General features: G+C 40.0%; 1 protein-coding gene across 6 annotated transcripts in view; it reads left to right on the top strand.

Moving 5' to 3' along the window:
- Nca (neurocalcin homolog) overlaps positions 1–18,431 on the top strand; it is a 67,088-nt gene extending 48,657 nt beyond the window's left edge. For 2 of the 6 annotated variants that reach the window (XM_022802685.2, XM_022802682.2), the window contains exons 2-7: positions 3,696–5,421; positions 6,872–7,324; positions 7,554–7,988; positions 8,311–8,531; positions 8,767–8,839; positions 9,234–18,431. In XM_022802685.2, coding sequence (XP_022658420.1) covers positions 7,905–7,988; positions 8,311–8,531; positions 8,767–8,839; positions 9,234–9,428 — 573 coding nt within the window. In that variant the 5' untranslated portion in view covers positions 3,696–5,421; positions 6,872–7,324; positions 7,554–7,904 and the 3' untranslated portion in view covers positions 9,429–18,431. The remainder of the gene's footprint in view (positions 1–3,695; positions 5,422–6,871; positions 7,325–7,553; positions 7,989–8,310; positions 8,532–8,766; positions 8,840–9,233) is intronic. The other 4 variants (XM_022802684.2, XM_022802683.2, XM_022802687.2 and 1 more) reach the window with 4 other exon arrangements.
- Positions 18,432–18,975: the final 544 nt, after the last annotated feature.

Raw genomic sequence — 18,975 nt, 5'->3', positions numbered from 1 at the left:
TCGCCAGCTTGAATCTTGCATCTGTGTAGCCCAACCAAAGAATCTGTAAATCTGTTCACTCAAAGTTACACCGTGACAGATTAACTCACATGCAATCTACTATGCCCAGTGTGCTTTGAGGCTAGCATGAGTCCACTACGTATGTCTTTTTCATGTCATTAACTTACTCGGTGCTATTTATTTGGCGTGACTAACTTATATTAGAGAAACAGCGCATTGTTGAAACACGCTGCTTTCAAACATACAACCAAAACTTAAATAGGTTGACGAGTAATGGTTCAGGCTTTCAACGACACATGTGGATCAACTTTTGGTTTTCGGTGGGGCCTCAATAATTGCGAAGGCACCAGCGACATGCTGTTCGCACTTGTGGAAGCCCCAGCGCCAGTTTAATTATCGGAGTATATGAAACGGGGGCCTACCCGCGAGAGGCTTCTAGCGCGAAATTTGTGTTCGTATAAATTTTACTTAGTCTCGACAGAGTGAAAAAGAGTGCCATCATCTATATCAATATGCGCTGAGTTCATATTCTCATTAAAACTGTGAAGGTCTTAGACTGTTTTCGGCTGCGGCCGACCAGAATGTTATGGGACACGGACAGAATTGCGGTGGTGCATGATCGAGAGTTTGCATTTATAAGTATCAATCAAAGAAACGTATGTAATAGGAAGAAATAGACTACAGAGTACAATTTTTTCTGCTAAGCTTGTGTTTTTATGATTACAGATAACTTTGCGTATTATAAATTGTGAGAAAAAGCTAAGGCACTTCTCAGCTATGGCCTTTCAATCTGTTGTTGCGTACAGGATCCACTTTTAACAAGTGTATTGTAGAATGGAATTAAGCTTTCTCACCCACAAATAATGTCTAGACCCCACTGGAGGTAAACTATTCAAGAAAACATCTTTGGGTTTATATAATAACGTACTTATTGTTATGGAAAAATTAAATTCTTTAACAAATCGATTACTGTCCCCATTGAGCATGAGAGAAGTTGGCTGTTAGGTTCTGATTCTGACTCAGCAGAAATAGGTTCGGTGCCCTGATTTTAGAAGTGGATATATGTCCATCACAGGTGTCCGATACTACGTGTATCTTCCATATGAGCACGCTATAGGACAGCTTGTTAATGATACTCCTGGTGTACATTTTCCAACATTTAATCAATTGCCGATTCTGAAATCATCGGATAGCTGATAGTTCATAAGAACTTTTGTATTAATGTATGGATTCCTGAGAAACAGATCTAGATTTAAACGTGTGTGTGTGTGTGTAATTTTGTCAAATAAAAGTAATCGTTATTATGTCGTTACAATTTAGTAAACTACAGCGCATCGTTGAATAATCGGTCCCATATTGCCGTATCCGGTTGTAAGTACAAAGTTTGTCCTACATAGGAAACCTAATACATCAGGAACGCTTTCGGCAGCTGGGAACTGAACCGGGCCTTATAGTCTTGGAGGCATGTCAGACATATGGAAGTGGTCGATCGACTGGCATTCAATGCTTTCAACCATTTTTAACTTCGTCATAAAGCACAACATCTATTTGTCTGGTCGATTCACAATGCTTCTTCAACTGGCTGTGTGTGTCGTGGACTATCGCGCGGATCGGATAAATCAGAACTTTGAAAAATTAGATTTTTTTAAATTCCACAAAGCTAAATATGCAGCTATATGCATCCAGAGGCTGTCGCAGTTTCATACCCGTCTAAGACGCCGATGAAATGACATCACTATATTTTTAGCAAAGGAAAAACGACTCAACTTTTATGTCTATAGTTGTCATAACGATCGCTATGTGAACATAAGGTTACAATAAAAATAAATGTCTAAGCCTGAATTTCTCCTCAGATATCACTCGCCCGGCAAATTTTACGCTAAAAAATTGAATTCCCAATCTGCCACCTCGTAAACTCAAAGATAGTCATCATTATGTAACCAGCAGTTAGGCTCCGTGACAGCGTTGCATACGAACTTCGTACCGGGCGAGCAGGCCGTAGACACGCGCATTCATTATTCATTTACGTCTTTTAACAAATTTTTGGGGAGTCTCTACCCCCGCTAATAGTGTTTCCCCAATCAATAAGGAGTGTGGGTCGTGAAGTTTTCATTAAGAATGCTGTTTGTTAATCTATGACACTTATGCCTAGAAAAATGGTGCGCAGCTGAGCTCAGCAGGGATTTACTTGCAAGTCAGGTGACGCTGACTAGCTACAACCTAACGGACTACTACCGCAAAAGTGGTCTGCTCTCAAAATAGTCTCGACCGCGAGTACATTTTTTATTGTTTGCCTTTATTTAATGGTATCTAATATGTTCTATTTATAATTTTTCTAGCCAACCGGTTCTGGTACGTTCTACAGCAGTCTAGCACTCTGTTTATAACAGATCCTGTTTTTGCAATATAGCTTTGATATTTGTGCATAGAATGGAAATCCTGTCCAAAGCATACGTTTCCTATTCGAGTATATGAACTGCCTGACAGTCGATGAATATTCATTCCTAAAGGAAGCGTGTTGAAACACGGTTGTATTGATGTTTCTGTTTACGGCCGTTGTAAATTATCCGGGTCTAGACCGATCTCTAGACAGAGCTCTAAACGTCTTTACTGGCTGCACAAGAATGTTTAAAGGATTTTCTAATTTTTCTATCGCAGTTAGATAAGAAGTCAATTCATCGGGTTTGCCCATAAGATACTAATTGGTATTTGTTAAATGGCCATCCCAAACGGAATTTGAAATTCGAAACAAACGGAACTTAACGGGTGGTTTAACAATGTAAATTTTGGTTAGAAGTCTACTTAGTTAGTTACTTCGTTTTTGGTACAAACTTCCTGGCAGTTTCGGTTCATATCTGTTTCCTGAAATTTCACCGATTATCCATATGTTAACTATCGGATAAACTTCTCTCGGATCGGATAAACTCTTATTAATTGATTTTATTATAACAGTGTGCGAACAACGACGAGTCCATCTGTCCTGGCAGCAGATGAGAATTCAGAAATTGTTTAAAGTAGATAGTATATGGTCATGATATGTTCTTATTATTAATTTCAGCGTAAGGATATGTTGTGTTGCAAACATTTTGAAATTTTAATAACACCTACTTTTCCACCTTTACCTTTAAGTTACGAATGTGTAGTCATAGTAAAATAGTATTTTTTGTGTATGAGTCATTAAGGGTGAGATAAATTAAACGCTAGATAACACAGTCGAGCCGTTTTGTTAATAATTGCGAGTTGTTTTTATACCCCCCTTCCCCAGTCCAGGTAGTCTCGATGGAGAAGTAGAAAAAAAATGACTTTCGACAACGGCTCTACAAAAGAGCAACGATGTATATTGTCATAACGTCTTGTTTCTCCAAGAAAATTGTTTTTTTTTTTTTTTTTCGCATTTTTTCTATTAAGAGTTGCAATATAACAATCATCTGTTATCAGTTTATCTGACGGTGTGACCGCGCATCTCAGCCCGTGTCAAAGTAGCATCATTCCACATATTGATGCAACGCAACTGTAAAAAAATTACCATTACAGATATTATACATAAAATTTATGTCAATATGGCTCAAAATAGGGCTACATGCCATAGAAGCACCAATTGACGGAACATATGCAGTCCTCTTATTAAAATAAATACATAGCTTGCAACCTGTTATTAACATGTCGTCGCCATTTTCTCATTTTCATCGTTTTAGGAATATTCACTACCGCCCGTGCGCGATGTGGATTCGTCGGTACAGCTGAGGCCTTCTGGCCTCTAGGCCCAAATTGTAACAGCTCTTCAGCAGCAAAGACATCAGTGAAGGAAACTTGACTATCGCCTATCAGCGAGCTTGCTGCACATATTGCAGCAGCACAAACAACAATAGCCACAAGCATTATGCCACAATAGCTCGGCAACAAGAAGATAAATGACAACAAGTATACGATATCAACTTTACGTATACAATAACATTCAACAAGAGCAAGAAGCATCACTCGGTTTTTTATTCCTATAATTATATAACTACTTTTGCTGCCACGGACCTCAGGAACCTGGCGTTTTACTCGTACCATTAAATGAATACGTGTGCTAGCGAGCGAGCGAGCGAGCGAGCAAACGAACGAATGAACAAGAAAATTACACTACGGAAATAGAATATATCCCACACTTCAAGCAAGAGGTTGGTAATTACTGCTAAAATTCGGTAACGCTCACGGACACTTCACGTACAAGTGAGTGGCGATACTGCAACACGTATATTGCTACATGTCGCACTCTGGGACTGCTAAGTATTACGCCTATATGGGTAGTGTCCGCTTCAAGGGAACCAAATAATAAGCATCGCGTTCAGACCTATTTTCGATTACATCAATTGCTTCTATTAACGAATTCATGCTTTCTGGCTAAGGACGCAATTGCAGAAATACGTGCAGATCTGCAACGTCAGACCATCAACGGCTGCCTGCTCTTGCGCCTACCCGCCATCTGCGTCCACTTGGCGTCTCATATATTGCAGGACCTGTCGAAAGACGAGTTCACGACTGCAGCAGCGACGAACATAACAATACCAACTTCAGCTATTGTCAAAACATCATAAATAGGCGTAAAAATAGTATCAGGAAAAACAGCCATCTAAACGGCTGTAATCACAGAACATCAACATTTCGAGTGCATAACCGTCCCTTCATATTACCTAGTATCTAACGCGTTACCATTGTCCTTATCTTGCTCATTATTATCGTTCTGAATTGCTCCATAGCTGCGAAGTCTTCGTAGGTTCTCCAAGCTCTTGTTTAATCTGAATCGAGCCTTGCTTCCGAAACATATCGGCAGTCCCCTCTCAGTCTCCTCTATCTAGCCCTCCGGCATTAATGAAGTCTACTTTTTTTTCTATACAACAACAGTAACTATTGTACTTCGCGTCTTCTCTTGTCTACCAATTTCCTATTATATGATATTATAGTTTACTTCAATATCTGTCGCGAGACGCCCCCGCGTCGCATGCCGCTATCGTTGCGAACTTCGTGATTATTCGAGTTGCAGTAGGCCGACCTTTGCTGCCTAAAAGGCCATTCTAAGCCGGGTGAATTTGTTCACTCCGAAGCGATAACAGGAACAACTAGTATTCATACGTATCCATATGTTAGTAATACAACTATCAATCAACTATTACTACGACTTTTACTGTTTCCCTAAAGAATAAATCTGCAAAAAATAACCAGACAAACCGAAGGGACTAAGGAAGGGCCAACTAACTAGTTAGCACGAACCGAATTAACTGTGCTATAACTTATCATCGCAACAAACTATCCTCTGAAACCAAGAATGCTTCAAGTGTTGTGATTATACATTACTACTACCGCCGTTGAACTTGTTCCCCCTCCCCATCAGCCCTCAAGTCTAACTTCACGTTCAACTGTCGCCACCCAGCCTCTAAGGTGAGTCCTTAGGCTGATACCTTTTTTGATGCTTGTTTGCTTCACCATTCATATTGTTTACAATATAAAGTTGAAGGTATTGATAGTTCTTCTGTCCTTATCACTAAGCATTTTGAGCTCCTATTATTACCTGATTATTGAACGAGGGGTATGCAAGCGCGGTTAATGCATATTTCAAGTTATTAGGATCATCAGTGGTATCGTTTAATTCCTTCTTCCTACCTTTGGTTTACATTCTAGTCATTTAGAATCGACACTAATAGCAACGGGGCTATGTCATTGATTTTAAATGAAGGGCTTTTTCTTCATAGTAACTTAGCCTGATCTAGTATGTGCTTGTGTCCATGTGCTCCCAGCTGGCCAACGTCCTTTAAATTTAGTTCTCTACAAATATGTAAATTCTTCAGTTATTATATATTAAAGGAAGACATGCCTGCTGTTAAAGCCTAGCTTTTTGCTGCGCCAAGGCTTTTACGATACATATACTACTGCAAATATACGCGGGCAAAAAAACAAAGGGGTAGACACGAAGCCTTATCTCTAGGCCAAGAGATATAGGTTAACGTCAGCCTTGTTTGCATTCTCGAAGAGTGCGCTCAAATGAAACATTCCCCTTTTTAAGCTGTTTACGTTGAAGGTTTCCATAGATAAGCTTTTCTTTTGTAATGCGTTGCTGTGCTTTAGAATGCCGCTAGGACCCACTGAGCGTCCGTAACGGGTTTCCGCTCTGAGCGCGGTTGTTGGCGGCCGCCACCTGTCGTGTGATCTTCTCCCTATAGACATAAACAGTTTTCGTACTTCAATTAGTAACCATGGTCGGTGGCAGAAAGTCTTTAGTACGTCTGTTTTTCTAGCTATTCTCTTAACCGTGCCGAAATTGCAAAAAAGTTTTTTCCGCACCATAGGCCGATAAATTTCAAGTGCTCGCCATAGTTTCACTGCTCGACTGATGAGTAGACGTGGGCATTCCTTTGAAGTTGTCCATAATTACACGTTCTTCTTTCAATTGATTCAAACTGATTACCCCCTTTAGTCAGTAACTGATTTTTCTTTGCTAATAGGCAGTTCCGAAATCTGGAGAACCTCGTTCCTGGTTAATTTTTATATCTGTTCACCATAGTGCGCCGAGAGTGAAAAAAATCGTTATCAGATTTAAACAGATACAATAAAATTGCTAAAGTTCCGAAAAGGAGGACGTCTAATTCTCTTCTTTTCCCTCCATTATGCCCACCTGGTTCATTTAAATCAAACAATATATTTCAATCGTTTTTAGTGTATATCTCTTTCTCATTTTCGTGGTGGCCTTTATCTAATGTACAATATAGGGCACATTTTATAGAAAAAAAAAGACCTAGATCCCTACTGTGTAACGCTTCCTTTAATGCTTTATTTCATCTTCAAATATTTGACGACTAGATATATTTTTGTGTGTGTGTCGATGTTTGTATAGCCTACTGCGATTTCCTTCGTGACTACCTGAAGATCAGCGTTTGTAGACTGCGTGCTCTGCCGGTGACAACGTGCGTTTCGGCGAATCAATCAATCAATCAATGCTGACTCGGTATTAACGCACAGACACTGAAATAGAGCTAAAAACTACTGCAAAAAAAGCATTAGAAGTGGCACTTGTGTATAATCACCCATCGTCATCGAACAAATCATTACCGCGGTAATCCTCGATTACTTCGAACACAACAACAACAACAACAACAACCAAATACGCAAGAGCTTTAATGCAACTTCAAAACAGAAGCGCTATTTGATAAACACTTGAAAAACCTCAGTACCTCATCACGACTCAACCCAAGTAACCTTGCGACTAACCGCCTAAACTGTTCAATAAAGCATCTCGACGTAAAGGAATCGTATCAGAAAGGACGCATATAGCCAACATTCTGCACTGGTATTATTATTGTCATCATCATTGCTATTCATTACCGGCAGTCAAAAGAATCAATCATTAGCGCTTTTACAGCACGTTTGTTAAGAAAAATACACGTCGGCGTTGAAGCCTGCGTGAAAACTTTCACGTTTCGCGCTGCACGTTTATTTATTATAATTGTTATAATTCTATTAATTGTTAATATAAATTAATATAATACTAGTAATGACTCATCGTTGTTACATCGCAGCTGAAAAAAACATCAACAAGTATTCATGGAAACTGAGTACGGCGCACTCAGCCGCATCATCCCGATGATTATCAGCACGCGATTCGTGCTGAAGTGAATGAAGCACACGCGATTACTGATTGAACGTGTGAAGTACATTCGACGTGGTCAGCAGCTTATCGAATAGTGCAACAGGTTCATTGAACAGCTGTAGCAAATCTCGAAAAGCAGATAATAACAGCTAAGCCGATAACTAATCGACAAAAAAGATAGCTAACGGACAACAGGACCAATAAAGGCAAACGACCAAGGCCAAGTATAGTAACAACAAAACCTGGGTTACCTCTTCGCTTTCCTCTCAGTTTACACACAATGGGTAAGCATAACAGCAAGCTGAAGCCCGAAGTGCTTGAAGACCTGAGGCAGAACACGGAGTTTACGGACGCCGAGATACAGGTGAGTGAATAAAACGACAATGGTACGTATTTGCATTATAGAAACAGGAACATCATGGATGACAGTATTACGTAATCCACTGTGACTCAGCGATAGTGAATCTGAAAACGGTGACAGACTTAAAGGGCACGTAAACAACGTCAAGGATTGATGTTTCCTTTATTATACCGGCGTGTTGTAAACATGATTAGATTTGAATATTGTGTCCCGAACGTCAATTTATTAAAACTTTTTATATTCGTTTCATTATCTACATGTCTATCGCGCAGAGTTTTTCTTTGTTTTGACGTGTCGCGACGTAAAACTTTTTCTGCATTCATAGGAGTGGTATAAAGGATTCCTGAAGGACTGCCCCTCGGGCCATTTGTCAATCGAGGAGTTCAAAAAGATCTATGGCAACTTCTTCCCGTATGGCGATGCGAGCAAATTTGCAGAACATGTGTTCCGCACGTTCGATGCCAACGGTGACGGATCGATCGACTTCCGGGAGTTCCTTTGTGCGCTCTCGGTCACTTCCAGGGGCAAACTCGAGCAGAAGCTTAGGTACATACCTACCTATATATACATATATAATACTTATTAATTAGGAATAATAATGACGATTATAATCGTAGTAGCAGCAGTAATTCAGTTTACCTACACTACCGTTTTCAAATTTTGTAGTAACAAACAAAGAAGTAGTTTGTTACGCTGATGAAAAAGTGTTATGATACATCACTATATTAGTATTTCGGATAAGGGTCGTGCACGTTTTAATGCAGAACTTTTACCATCATAGGTGGGCCTTCTCCATGTACGATTTGGACGGCAATGGCTACATCTCGCATCACGAAATGCTTGAAATTGTCACCGTAAGTATAGTAACGAAACTACATGTCAAACGTGTTATGGGAACGGACCATGTATGTTTATACCGTTATATGACAAACTAGGTGCATTTACGGCCGGACATGTCGACGATGCGGCAGAGTCGTGCTGCGTTGGGCTGAACTGAAAAACGTGAAAGCTCTACCCGTATTATATCAGCAAGTGGTGCCATCATGATAAAGAGATTGGGTGATTTTTTCAGTATAGCATTTGCTATGACAAGACGTTTACAAGTCAATTTCAGTGCTTTCCTCCCCTCTTCTCAATGCTTTCTTTCTTTTTTTTTGCAATCCTCATTTTCAGCTAGCATTCTAAGAGCCTGCCTGTCGCTCACTCGAAGTAACCATATGATCCTCTCGGTTTTTGATATATTGTTAGGCAATTTACAAGATGGTGGGCTCCGTGATGAAGATGCCTGAAGACGAGTCGACGCCCGAAAAGCGGACAGACAAAATCTTTCGACAGATGGACAAAAATCAGGATGGTAGATTGTCTCTTGAGGAGTTCATAGAGGGCGCTAAAAGCGACCCCTCAATAGTGCGCCTGTTACAGTGCGACCCCGGCTCACACTGATGCGGCGACAACGAACGATCGCAGACGAACTCAATAAAAAGTCACAGTCATAAAACAATGAAGACAGTAATAGCAATCAATGGTCATTTCGAGAATAGTACACACCTGACTTGCTATCTCGAAATCACAGTTACGTATACAAACCAAATTATCGAATCATTTATCGAGAGCAAAATTTTGTGATCTATGAAATAATGTTTGCCAGAACCTGACAAGGAAATCATCTCATAGCATGCGCTAAAGCAAATAGGTACATAGAGAGAACAGTGGCATCGAACAGCAGACAAAAGACATTAAAAACAAAACTCAAATTTGGCACAGCATGTCTCATAGCATCCAATGAAAAAACACCCGACAAACTGTATCATCACTATGACATCACCATCTTTTACAGCTGCATATTATCCTATATAATGTTTACGTTACAGCGCATGCGCAATGCCCGACATTCACTGCGCAGCCATAATTACCGCCATAATCTTTGCTATCTGTATAGTTAGTATAATTAAATGGCTAGTATTCTTCTATAATAATAATAATATGTCTATGTACTTTTTCATTCTCTAAATGTGTCCTACTCCTAATTTATATTATGATCAACGATAACTAGCCGACGTCGTTACTCCTTACGCGGATATCGCTTATGTTACGATTGTCCTTGTTATTAGACTTGGCAGTCAGAAAAAACCTGAGAGAATCATTGCATCTTCGATCGAGCCTGTAGGGAACGAGCCGCTGCGTTGATTGGTGCGCCATATCGAAATATGGCTTCATTGTATAGTTTCTTGTTGTAGCTTGTTTTCATTTTGGACGCTCATTATAATATCATTATGGGTCTCCTACGTTCGATCAGCGGATCTACCTTAACGGTCAGCGACGATTTTGTTAGCGATTGAAGCACTATATAATTCGTTTCGTTCCGTAAAGCGTCACGCCCTTGTCACTGTTCAGCTACTCTAGCAACGTCCGACCGGTGGAGTGTATCGGACTTTTTGTGCCGCTGAGCGGTTGGCATTTGGAGCTCAGTGACCGCTAGATGAGCATCAGGTATCCTTATGATTCTGCTGCCCGAAACGACAAACCGGCGGGCGCGATCAGCACAACGCAGCTTATGGCCCGTCCGGGTCGGGCTTAATTTTAGCCATAGGTGGCACGCACGGCCCAATAGTGACCACTGGGCAGAATAGGTTCAAGCTGCCGAACTCCGCCGTGATGAACTTGGTGAAAAGTATCGCATTAAATTAGAATTGAGTAAAGTTTTGCACGTAAAATTTCAGCCGGTCATTTTTACCTATTCATTCGGAGAAAGTGATTTGATCGAAAGGCTTGCCGCCAGTGCACGTGCAGTGTGACTGGCGAGCAGTTGTACTAGATGCTCTGATCCAGCCAACGGCAGGGATCAGCAGTTCGTCAGAGCTACGCCTCAACAATGGCTATCGTCAAAAACATAATGCATAATATTTCATCACGGTTCGGCAGAAGTTCTTCCCGGGACGCAGCGACAATGATAACATACAAATGCGTGCAAGTATCGCATTTTGATTTTTGTCTGCTTATCGATCTTGGGCGTCTATGTCGGTACACAGATACGGTACATGTCAAGCAGGAGACGGGTATATCAATTCTGTTTTAAGCTCGGTCAATAATAGCTTGATTTATCCGAAAGGTGTCTGAGATCATCTTAATTTCCTCTCTAGAATCGTTTCGTCAAAAAGTGTAGCTATTGCAGAAGATGTATATGGGATGATATGTTTATATCTATATACACACGCATATATAGTATATGTGGAAATCGTTACGAGATGTGTGATATACCAAGAAGAAGCTGTTCAGTTGAAAGTAGCAGAAACTGTCGTAAGGCTGCAGACGCCAACGCTAGCTCCAACATGGCACGAATCGTTGATGCGATGTGAAAAAAATAGATGAATAACTTTTGTTTTACTTAAGTTACGTTTATACGGTTGCTGATATCGATTTTTTTTCCCAGTTCCAACAGTAAACAGCTGTTGCTTTAGCGTATTAGCAATTGTTCCTCTATACTCCTGTTCGCTCTATTTCCATACATATCTCTCGCTAGCCGAGACTAAGATGTGCAAAGATACGATCCATCGCTGTCTCTAAATCGTCGTCGAACAGCAGTTAACCAGTAAATGATTAAAGAATAATAATCCAAAAACGAACGACCCCGACAAGTTTAAGCGCGATAACTTTGTGCACATACGTACGCAACAAGGGGAAACGAAACAAACGACAAAGATTTGTACAATACAAAATAGTGAAACAATAGATACGAACGCGATAACTCTAGCGGCGACGCCAGCGACAGCAAGAGTCATCTGCTTGACTGTTACTTTCCGTATGAAGTAGGTTGATAAGGGCCCTGAAACAGACTCCGGTAAGCTAGAAACTCCATTGATCCGACGTTGTCTATACTATTACATGAAAATCGGGGACGACTAGACAGAACAGAACACAACATTCGCGTGGTAGTCGCGCGCAGAATACGACGACAGCAACAACAACAAATACGAAGGGGAATCGAGGATAAGCAGGACGATATTCATAATACACAAAACACGACATGACAGAGATTTAGCTAACCTCAGTACTATACAATAGTAGTTATATAAATAATCATACGGCACCTCGTGCGTTAAGTTCCCTGCAGCGTCGCGGACCTACGTCGTCGACCATGACATAAAGATGAGGATTATCCATCAGCCGTTTTTCCCATTTGCTACGAACTACACAAGCCCATAAATCAACCGAACAGGTCGTATACACATATATATATATATATGGGATAGGCACAAGTTTTCATATCCCCTCGGATCGTTAACTTCCGTGTACCGGATGCTACTGACAGACTTATATTACGCTGAAGCATCATAACAAGAGCTAATTTATCAACTCTATGGCTGATGTTTTTGATCTCTACCATAGTGCAGGCTATAGATACGGATAGGCACGATCGGTCTAGCAGGAAACAACAGACATTTTGCAGTAGGACTTGAAACATTTACGAAGCAGAAGGCCTGCAGGACCCAGGTAATATCTTACTACACACACAGATACGCAATAGCATAGGAACTGTTAAGAAAGATATGTGCGAAATTAACAAGCGTCCAAATCAAAACGACAAGTCACTTATTAGTATAATAAGGAGATACATCATTCGTGCGTAAGCTTCCAACGGAAAACGACGACACGAAAAAAAAAAAGCTAGGAAAAACGAAATTAAAAAAGTAATAGGCGTTTGCGCGTAGCAGCTTTAGCAGAAAGACCCAGCTTGTCGTCCTTTTCACCCGTTCAAGGTCAGTGTAGATTAGGGTCCATTGACAATGCTACAAGGTATACAGATAAATAGATACACACAATTACACTGTTTGTTTACATGAGGAAAAACGTGACGCCCAGAACTGCACACTGGGGCGGGCAAAATACACTTAACTTGACTATGATCATTACAGATAATAGTAATATATAGCAATAGTAAGACTGTACCAATGCTAGTGATATAGATTGTACAATTACAAGCTATAAGAACGGCGATAAGAATAGAAATAATGAAGAACGACATTAACGTGATAAGTGATCATCACTAAAACGAACGTGACTACTAAGGGTTATCGCAATGACTCGTTTAAGCAATTTCGATCCTAGATAAACGATTTCTATATGATTAGCGTAGTAAAATGATAAAATAAGTAAATAAGATTGTGAAAATATATATATATATATATATATGAATGTCTACCCCTAACATGAGGCAATACGTTAGTTAAAATTACCATTTTACCCCGCTGCAAATTTACGCTCTAAGCAAATATTGGCAAACGCCTAATTAACTAAAAAAATCTACAAGGTATCTATAAAAAATCATAATAAACGCAGATTGCACGCAAACGTATAGACGGTCGGATAAGCACAAGTGATGATAAGTACAGAAAAACTTATCTTGATTGATTCTCTCGTTCTTGACGTTACTAATACGGTACAGGACCAGAACGAATGGAAGCATTGTTCGAGCGGAACGTTTATTACGGTCCGACCATGCGGACCCCATAATATTATAGAGCTAACGAGTGGGTGTGCTTGTTTTATCTCATAGGGATTTAGTGTATAACATATAATAATATTGACCACATACGATAATCGGTGGCGCATTTTCTGCTAACATTGCTAGACTGAAACGTAAAACAACAAAAATATCACAATCTGAAAAAATATAGAAATATAAGAAGTACAGTAAATCGGCATCAACGACCATTTGATACGCAGGCTGACTAGGTATATCGTCGTCAATTTTAAACTGATGACTAACGCACCAGAAGCAATCAGATCTTAAACAAAATCAGACCTTTGAATACAACTTCGAATAGCGCTCAACCGTGATTGTTTCGACAATGAGCTGGATCACGGAGCATTACTTGATTGATAAGTAATTGAGTTCAATCAAATCCTCCTCACCTGTATTATCAGTATTCATACATAGTCATCCTCAAAACACACAAATACACAACATCACACATACCCATACATACAGATATGCATGAAGTAAACATATTCTGCCACTTTTAGGTCGAAGATTTAGACGGAGCGGACAAAGCGGTCCACCGTCTCGAGACGACCCGCGTCATCTAAGGCCGGACGCGTCCAATTTTGAGTTCCCGAAACACAAAAGCACAAATTCAATGATACCAAGCTAACAACACAAATGAAATCTTTACATACACCAGTTGCGCTCAAATGAACTTCGTTCTAACAATCTTGCTTTATTGTTCATCCGATACCGAAAGCGTCCCCAAAAGCATGGTCCTAAAAAAAATAAACATAGCTTTTCAAGATGGCGCCACTATGGACATCGCGTAGTCGTCACACTTGGGATGCAACGTCGTACCGTCGATGCCAGACCACGCGACTCGACGGCAGAAAGGATTTTTACCGAAATTTAGCAGCGAATAGCAGGGAAACAATGTCCAAGATTATCCTAAGCCATAGTCTTCGTACCAGACTGTTCCCAGAGTGATTAATGATGACATAGCAGCTGACTGGATACTAACACCGTGACTCCTCCATCATTTACTTAAAATACAGACAAGCAATATTTTGCTTGTTGGCCAGAGACGCTAAAGGAAACGAAAGAAAGAAAGAATACAAGAATATATGTCAACGATACACGGAAAGGTGGCGATAAACTGGACAGTTTTTACAGGGTGAAGTTTTTATAGCAACAACAATGGGTTGTCAGAACGTTCCCCCACAAACTAACGCGAATATTTCAAATACAAGCGACAAGTGGCAAGTGAAATATTCTCCATTTTCATTATGGCCTTAATCCAACATGCATGGTGAACGTCTAACGATTTAATACGACCGTACCGAACGGACCTGTTTGGCCAAACGTCCACCACAGGAAAAAACCGAAAGCGGAAACTGAGAAATTGTTAAGGTTATTAGTCATTACTATTGCTGTCAATGTTCACTTGAAGATCAATCTGGATTTCTTTAAGCGTTGTGCCATAGCTGCAGAGAACTGCTGTAGTAGTTGGCTGGCTGACAGGTTTACTATACGCATAAAATATATATATATAAAAAAAAAAATTCATAGCTTGAAAAACTGTTAGTCGTACGGCAAGCAATAGTTGGCTGTAGTTTCGCCTTGTTCCTATCCAGTGCTTCTATAAATTCCCACGGCAATGTCCTATACATATTGTCTGAGCCGGTACGTCCTGTTTATTGTTGTTGGGAAGCGGTGACCGTTTTTCAATATTAGAAGACCATGGAAGGTGTAAAAACTATTTATTACCGACTAACTAGAACTTTGTGTAGCGCGAGAACAAAAAACTAGTAATATAATTTCAGGCTAACAGAATCATTAGAAATCTGCTGAAGATTCAATATACTTGTGTCTACATAAGAGACATCGAAGAACCTCTATTTTACCTGACGACTGTAACCATTAGTCTTGTTTTAGGGGCTAGACACAAAAGCTAGCAATCAACAATCAAAGCTAGACAACCCGGCTCCTTACTGTCAAAGCAATCGTCTCGGCTCGCGTGGTCAGCGTAGTAAACTTAATTGCCTTTGCCATCTATGGATGACAAGTTCTACTGAAAGCTAAAGGGTAACGGCAGTAAGTCTAACAACGATGTCTACATTTGAAAACATAAGTATGACCGGTAACGACGCCTGTCTTCTCTCGACTATACCGAAGCAGAGGCGTTACAGCCTAATACCGAATAGGATTAGAATTCATTCATAGTAACGGGTTAATTATGACACCTGCCTTTGAAATACTTGATAGCAAAATCCTGTACAATAATCTACAGAACAATAGCAAATTCGAGTGAAGTGACTTCAACACGAAGCGTCAAATAGATTCCGTAAAGGGTAATTATTTATACGGCGGATCCGCCATAACCGAATGTGGTTGTTTGCGCTTAATCACATCGTTTCCGATACGTAATTTGTCGTCGTTTTTTTCCGTTATTTCTCTATTGACTCAGTAGAAGTGGTGGTCTGTCTCTATATTAGGCTCACCCAGTCGTGTAGCCAAACATCCGTAGTCTCTCAAGTCCGCGCGTGTAGAAGCGAGACCAAATATATGTCACGATTGAATGGCTGGGTAGCGAAACGGCCAACGTGAAGGACGGAGTCCTTCAGCCTACGCTCTGCCTCTGTCACTTGCCAATTTTCTATGAATAACACAACGGCAAACGAAACACAACAATTTCCAGTATATACATACACACGCATATAACAATATTATATGATTATATGGGAAACATATAAAAAGGCAAATAATAATAATAGGGGAAAGTACGGCTTACCAAAACTTCTTATTAACAGCGGTTACGTCTCGAGTAACGGGACGTAACCGCTATTAACAAAAATATCGATTTGAAACAATTCAGTAGTGATCAGCTATGATGGCGGTAAGAAGAAGAGAGGATGAACCCTCGATATATTGCTGCAATAGTGCCAATGCTGGCATTGTATCATTACATCACAAAGTAAACTGAACCTTCGAATCTGCAAGCCTACGTAAAAAAAATGTTTTTTTTTTTTTTTTTTAAATGATGCGCAATCGTCGTCTCCGTACTACCGGCACTAATGTTACCTACCTGCCTACCTACCTACCTACCTACCTACCTACCTACCTACCTACCTACCTACCTACCAGTAATAACAATATTAACCTGGTGATAAAGATGAAAATATTCGTTACGACGTGAAGATAACGAGACTAGCGGTAATTAGGTCGCATTTAAGTAAAAAAGATGTTGTCATCATTATAATGAAAATTATTATTGTTAATAAGGAACAATATACTGTATTTGAGATGGAGAGAAAATACGTCCTGCAGATAGAACGGTCAATGTGGGTGATCGAAGAGGATGCGTCAGTTATTGTGACTATTGTTATTATTAGCTACACAGTATGTAGTAAGGCCTACATTGAGACGAAAAGTATGAGCTTGGGGGATGCTGAGACAACCAGCGTCTATGCTAGCGATAACATACAGACGCGTGCCGTTAGGAACAAAAAGAGGAAGAACACGGTAACGTTAAGACTAGGGAAAGATGATGTCGGCGCTTCTTCGGGAGATAGGTTTAATTTTTTTTTTTCTCCTAGCTGTGAGCTAGTTGCTTCACGCTGGCTAGAGAGCTATATAAATTAGCTCGTTATGTCTCTTGTTAGAAAATTCAGGATGAAAGATAACTAGGCGCATATGTTGGCCGTGCGAAGGACTGGCCATCGCGGAAAAAGGTTTCCCGTTCTTTGGCATCTTACAAAGCGATTGATACAGAGCTGAAAATGCATGGAAACAGGCGATTTGTGTGTATTTGAATACGATAATCTTCGTTTCTTTGTAGAGCGAAAAATGTCGAAATGCAAAAACTAAAAAAAAAAAAAAAAGCACCATGCTATAAAAAAAAAAACATTAAGAATACATTTTTACGGTGAACATTCTTGGTCATGCCAAACCCGGATCTTCTTTGATTGATTAAGAAGATTTCCGAGTTTTTCTTTATCGCAAGCGCGTTGCCAACTGTAGCAACGGTGTCGCCGTTCATGACCACTAACACTGAGATGTTAAACACGTACCATACACTCTATGACATGACTTTGGATTGTATTATTTATATACGTCGCATGATCGCTCATAGATGCTCAGTATCGTCACGATTCGATTCTCTGTAGGAAGAATTGGCCCATGTCGAAGACTCGGGCCCGAAGACACTTTAATCACTTGATAAGCAGACGAAACGGGTACACAAACAAAAGAAATACTAGTAAAAATAGTAGTAAGAAATCTGATAACTTGACAAAAATTTTTAACAAACTTTATTATTCTGGACGCGTTTGTCGGCGACTAGTTTTCGCTAATACGGCTCCAGAACGTCGCAGGTCGTTTCAATAGGATGGGATAAATTCAGAAGTAGGATTTTCTTCCCCTAATGGTAATCAATTTAATTAGAAGAGTTGTTAGTTAATTGCGCAAGCTTCATGGAGGCGTTCATTAACGAGACGGTGGCGACAATGATATTCATGCACTGATGATATTGACAAGTCATTGATGAACTAATACAAAAAGACGATAACGCTAAAAGAGTTAAGAAGATGAGATTCGATTGAATATCGGAGTTTTAGGAGAAGACACGCACCCCTGAGGCAGCTTCCTGCTGTGTCACATTGGGGAGCTATGCAGTACAGGTATGTTGTTATGTCATATATAGCTATGACGCAAGCTTCTCTTATACTACTGAGCAATCCAGCGATAGAAGAATGGCCAGAAAGGAACTAATCCTTGTAAGGACTTCGCCCTTTCTGGTGCTTCGTCGACTTGTGTATTCGGTAATTCTCGATCCACTGGTAATGACAATACCATTACCATATATTATTAATACTAATATTGATATTGTATACGACGACGATGATAATAAAAATGCTATTAAATGCTTGAATAAAGTTGACACGTATTGCATATAAAAAATAGTTACTAATTGTGCTTTTTTCAAGTATTCTCCCATTGCCTCGATGAATATTTATGTAGTTAACAAGGAGCTGCTTGCTTTCGATGAATGTTAGCTGGAATACGTCTTCAAATGACTTGGCAATGAAACATACAGGGGAGCTAAAATAGTCCAAATACAGTTACAGTGTTTACCATTATTGGGGCGTACCTGCATCAGAGAACGAACAAAAGATTCGTACCAGGTCGTTTACTTTCTCCAGCAGTTTCTCGCGTAAAAAAGCAAACGTGTCCTGTAAAAACTATCTCCAGAAAGTGACCCCTTCGACATTTTGAATCGCCTCTGACAGGTTAGTTTACGGAATTAGTACATAAAGACGTCAAAACTAACACAAAACATCAAAAACAAACAGGTTGACGAACAAAATTGATTAGTAGCGAGTCAGGGTAGATTCGTTATATAGATTTTATACTGTCCGTCTACATGCCGCTTCCTTAAACTCAAATATACGTGTTCTACGGGTTTTTGTTTTTTGTTTAGTGAAATAATAAATGCATGATCAATTT

The sequence above is a fragment of the Varroa destructor genome, unplaced genomic scaffold, assembly GCF_002443255.2.
Source record: "Varroa destructor unplaced genomic scaffold, Vdes_3.0 BEIS01000004.1, whole genome shotgun sequence".
Taxonomy (NCBI): Eukaryota; Metazoa; Arthropoda; class Arachnida; order Mesostigmata; family Varroidae; genus Varroa; species Varroa destructor.
Note: the sequence above shows the minus strand (reverse complement) of the source record. Positions and strands in the feature narration are given on the sequence as shown.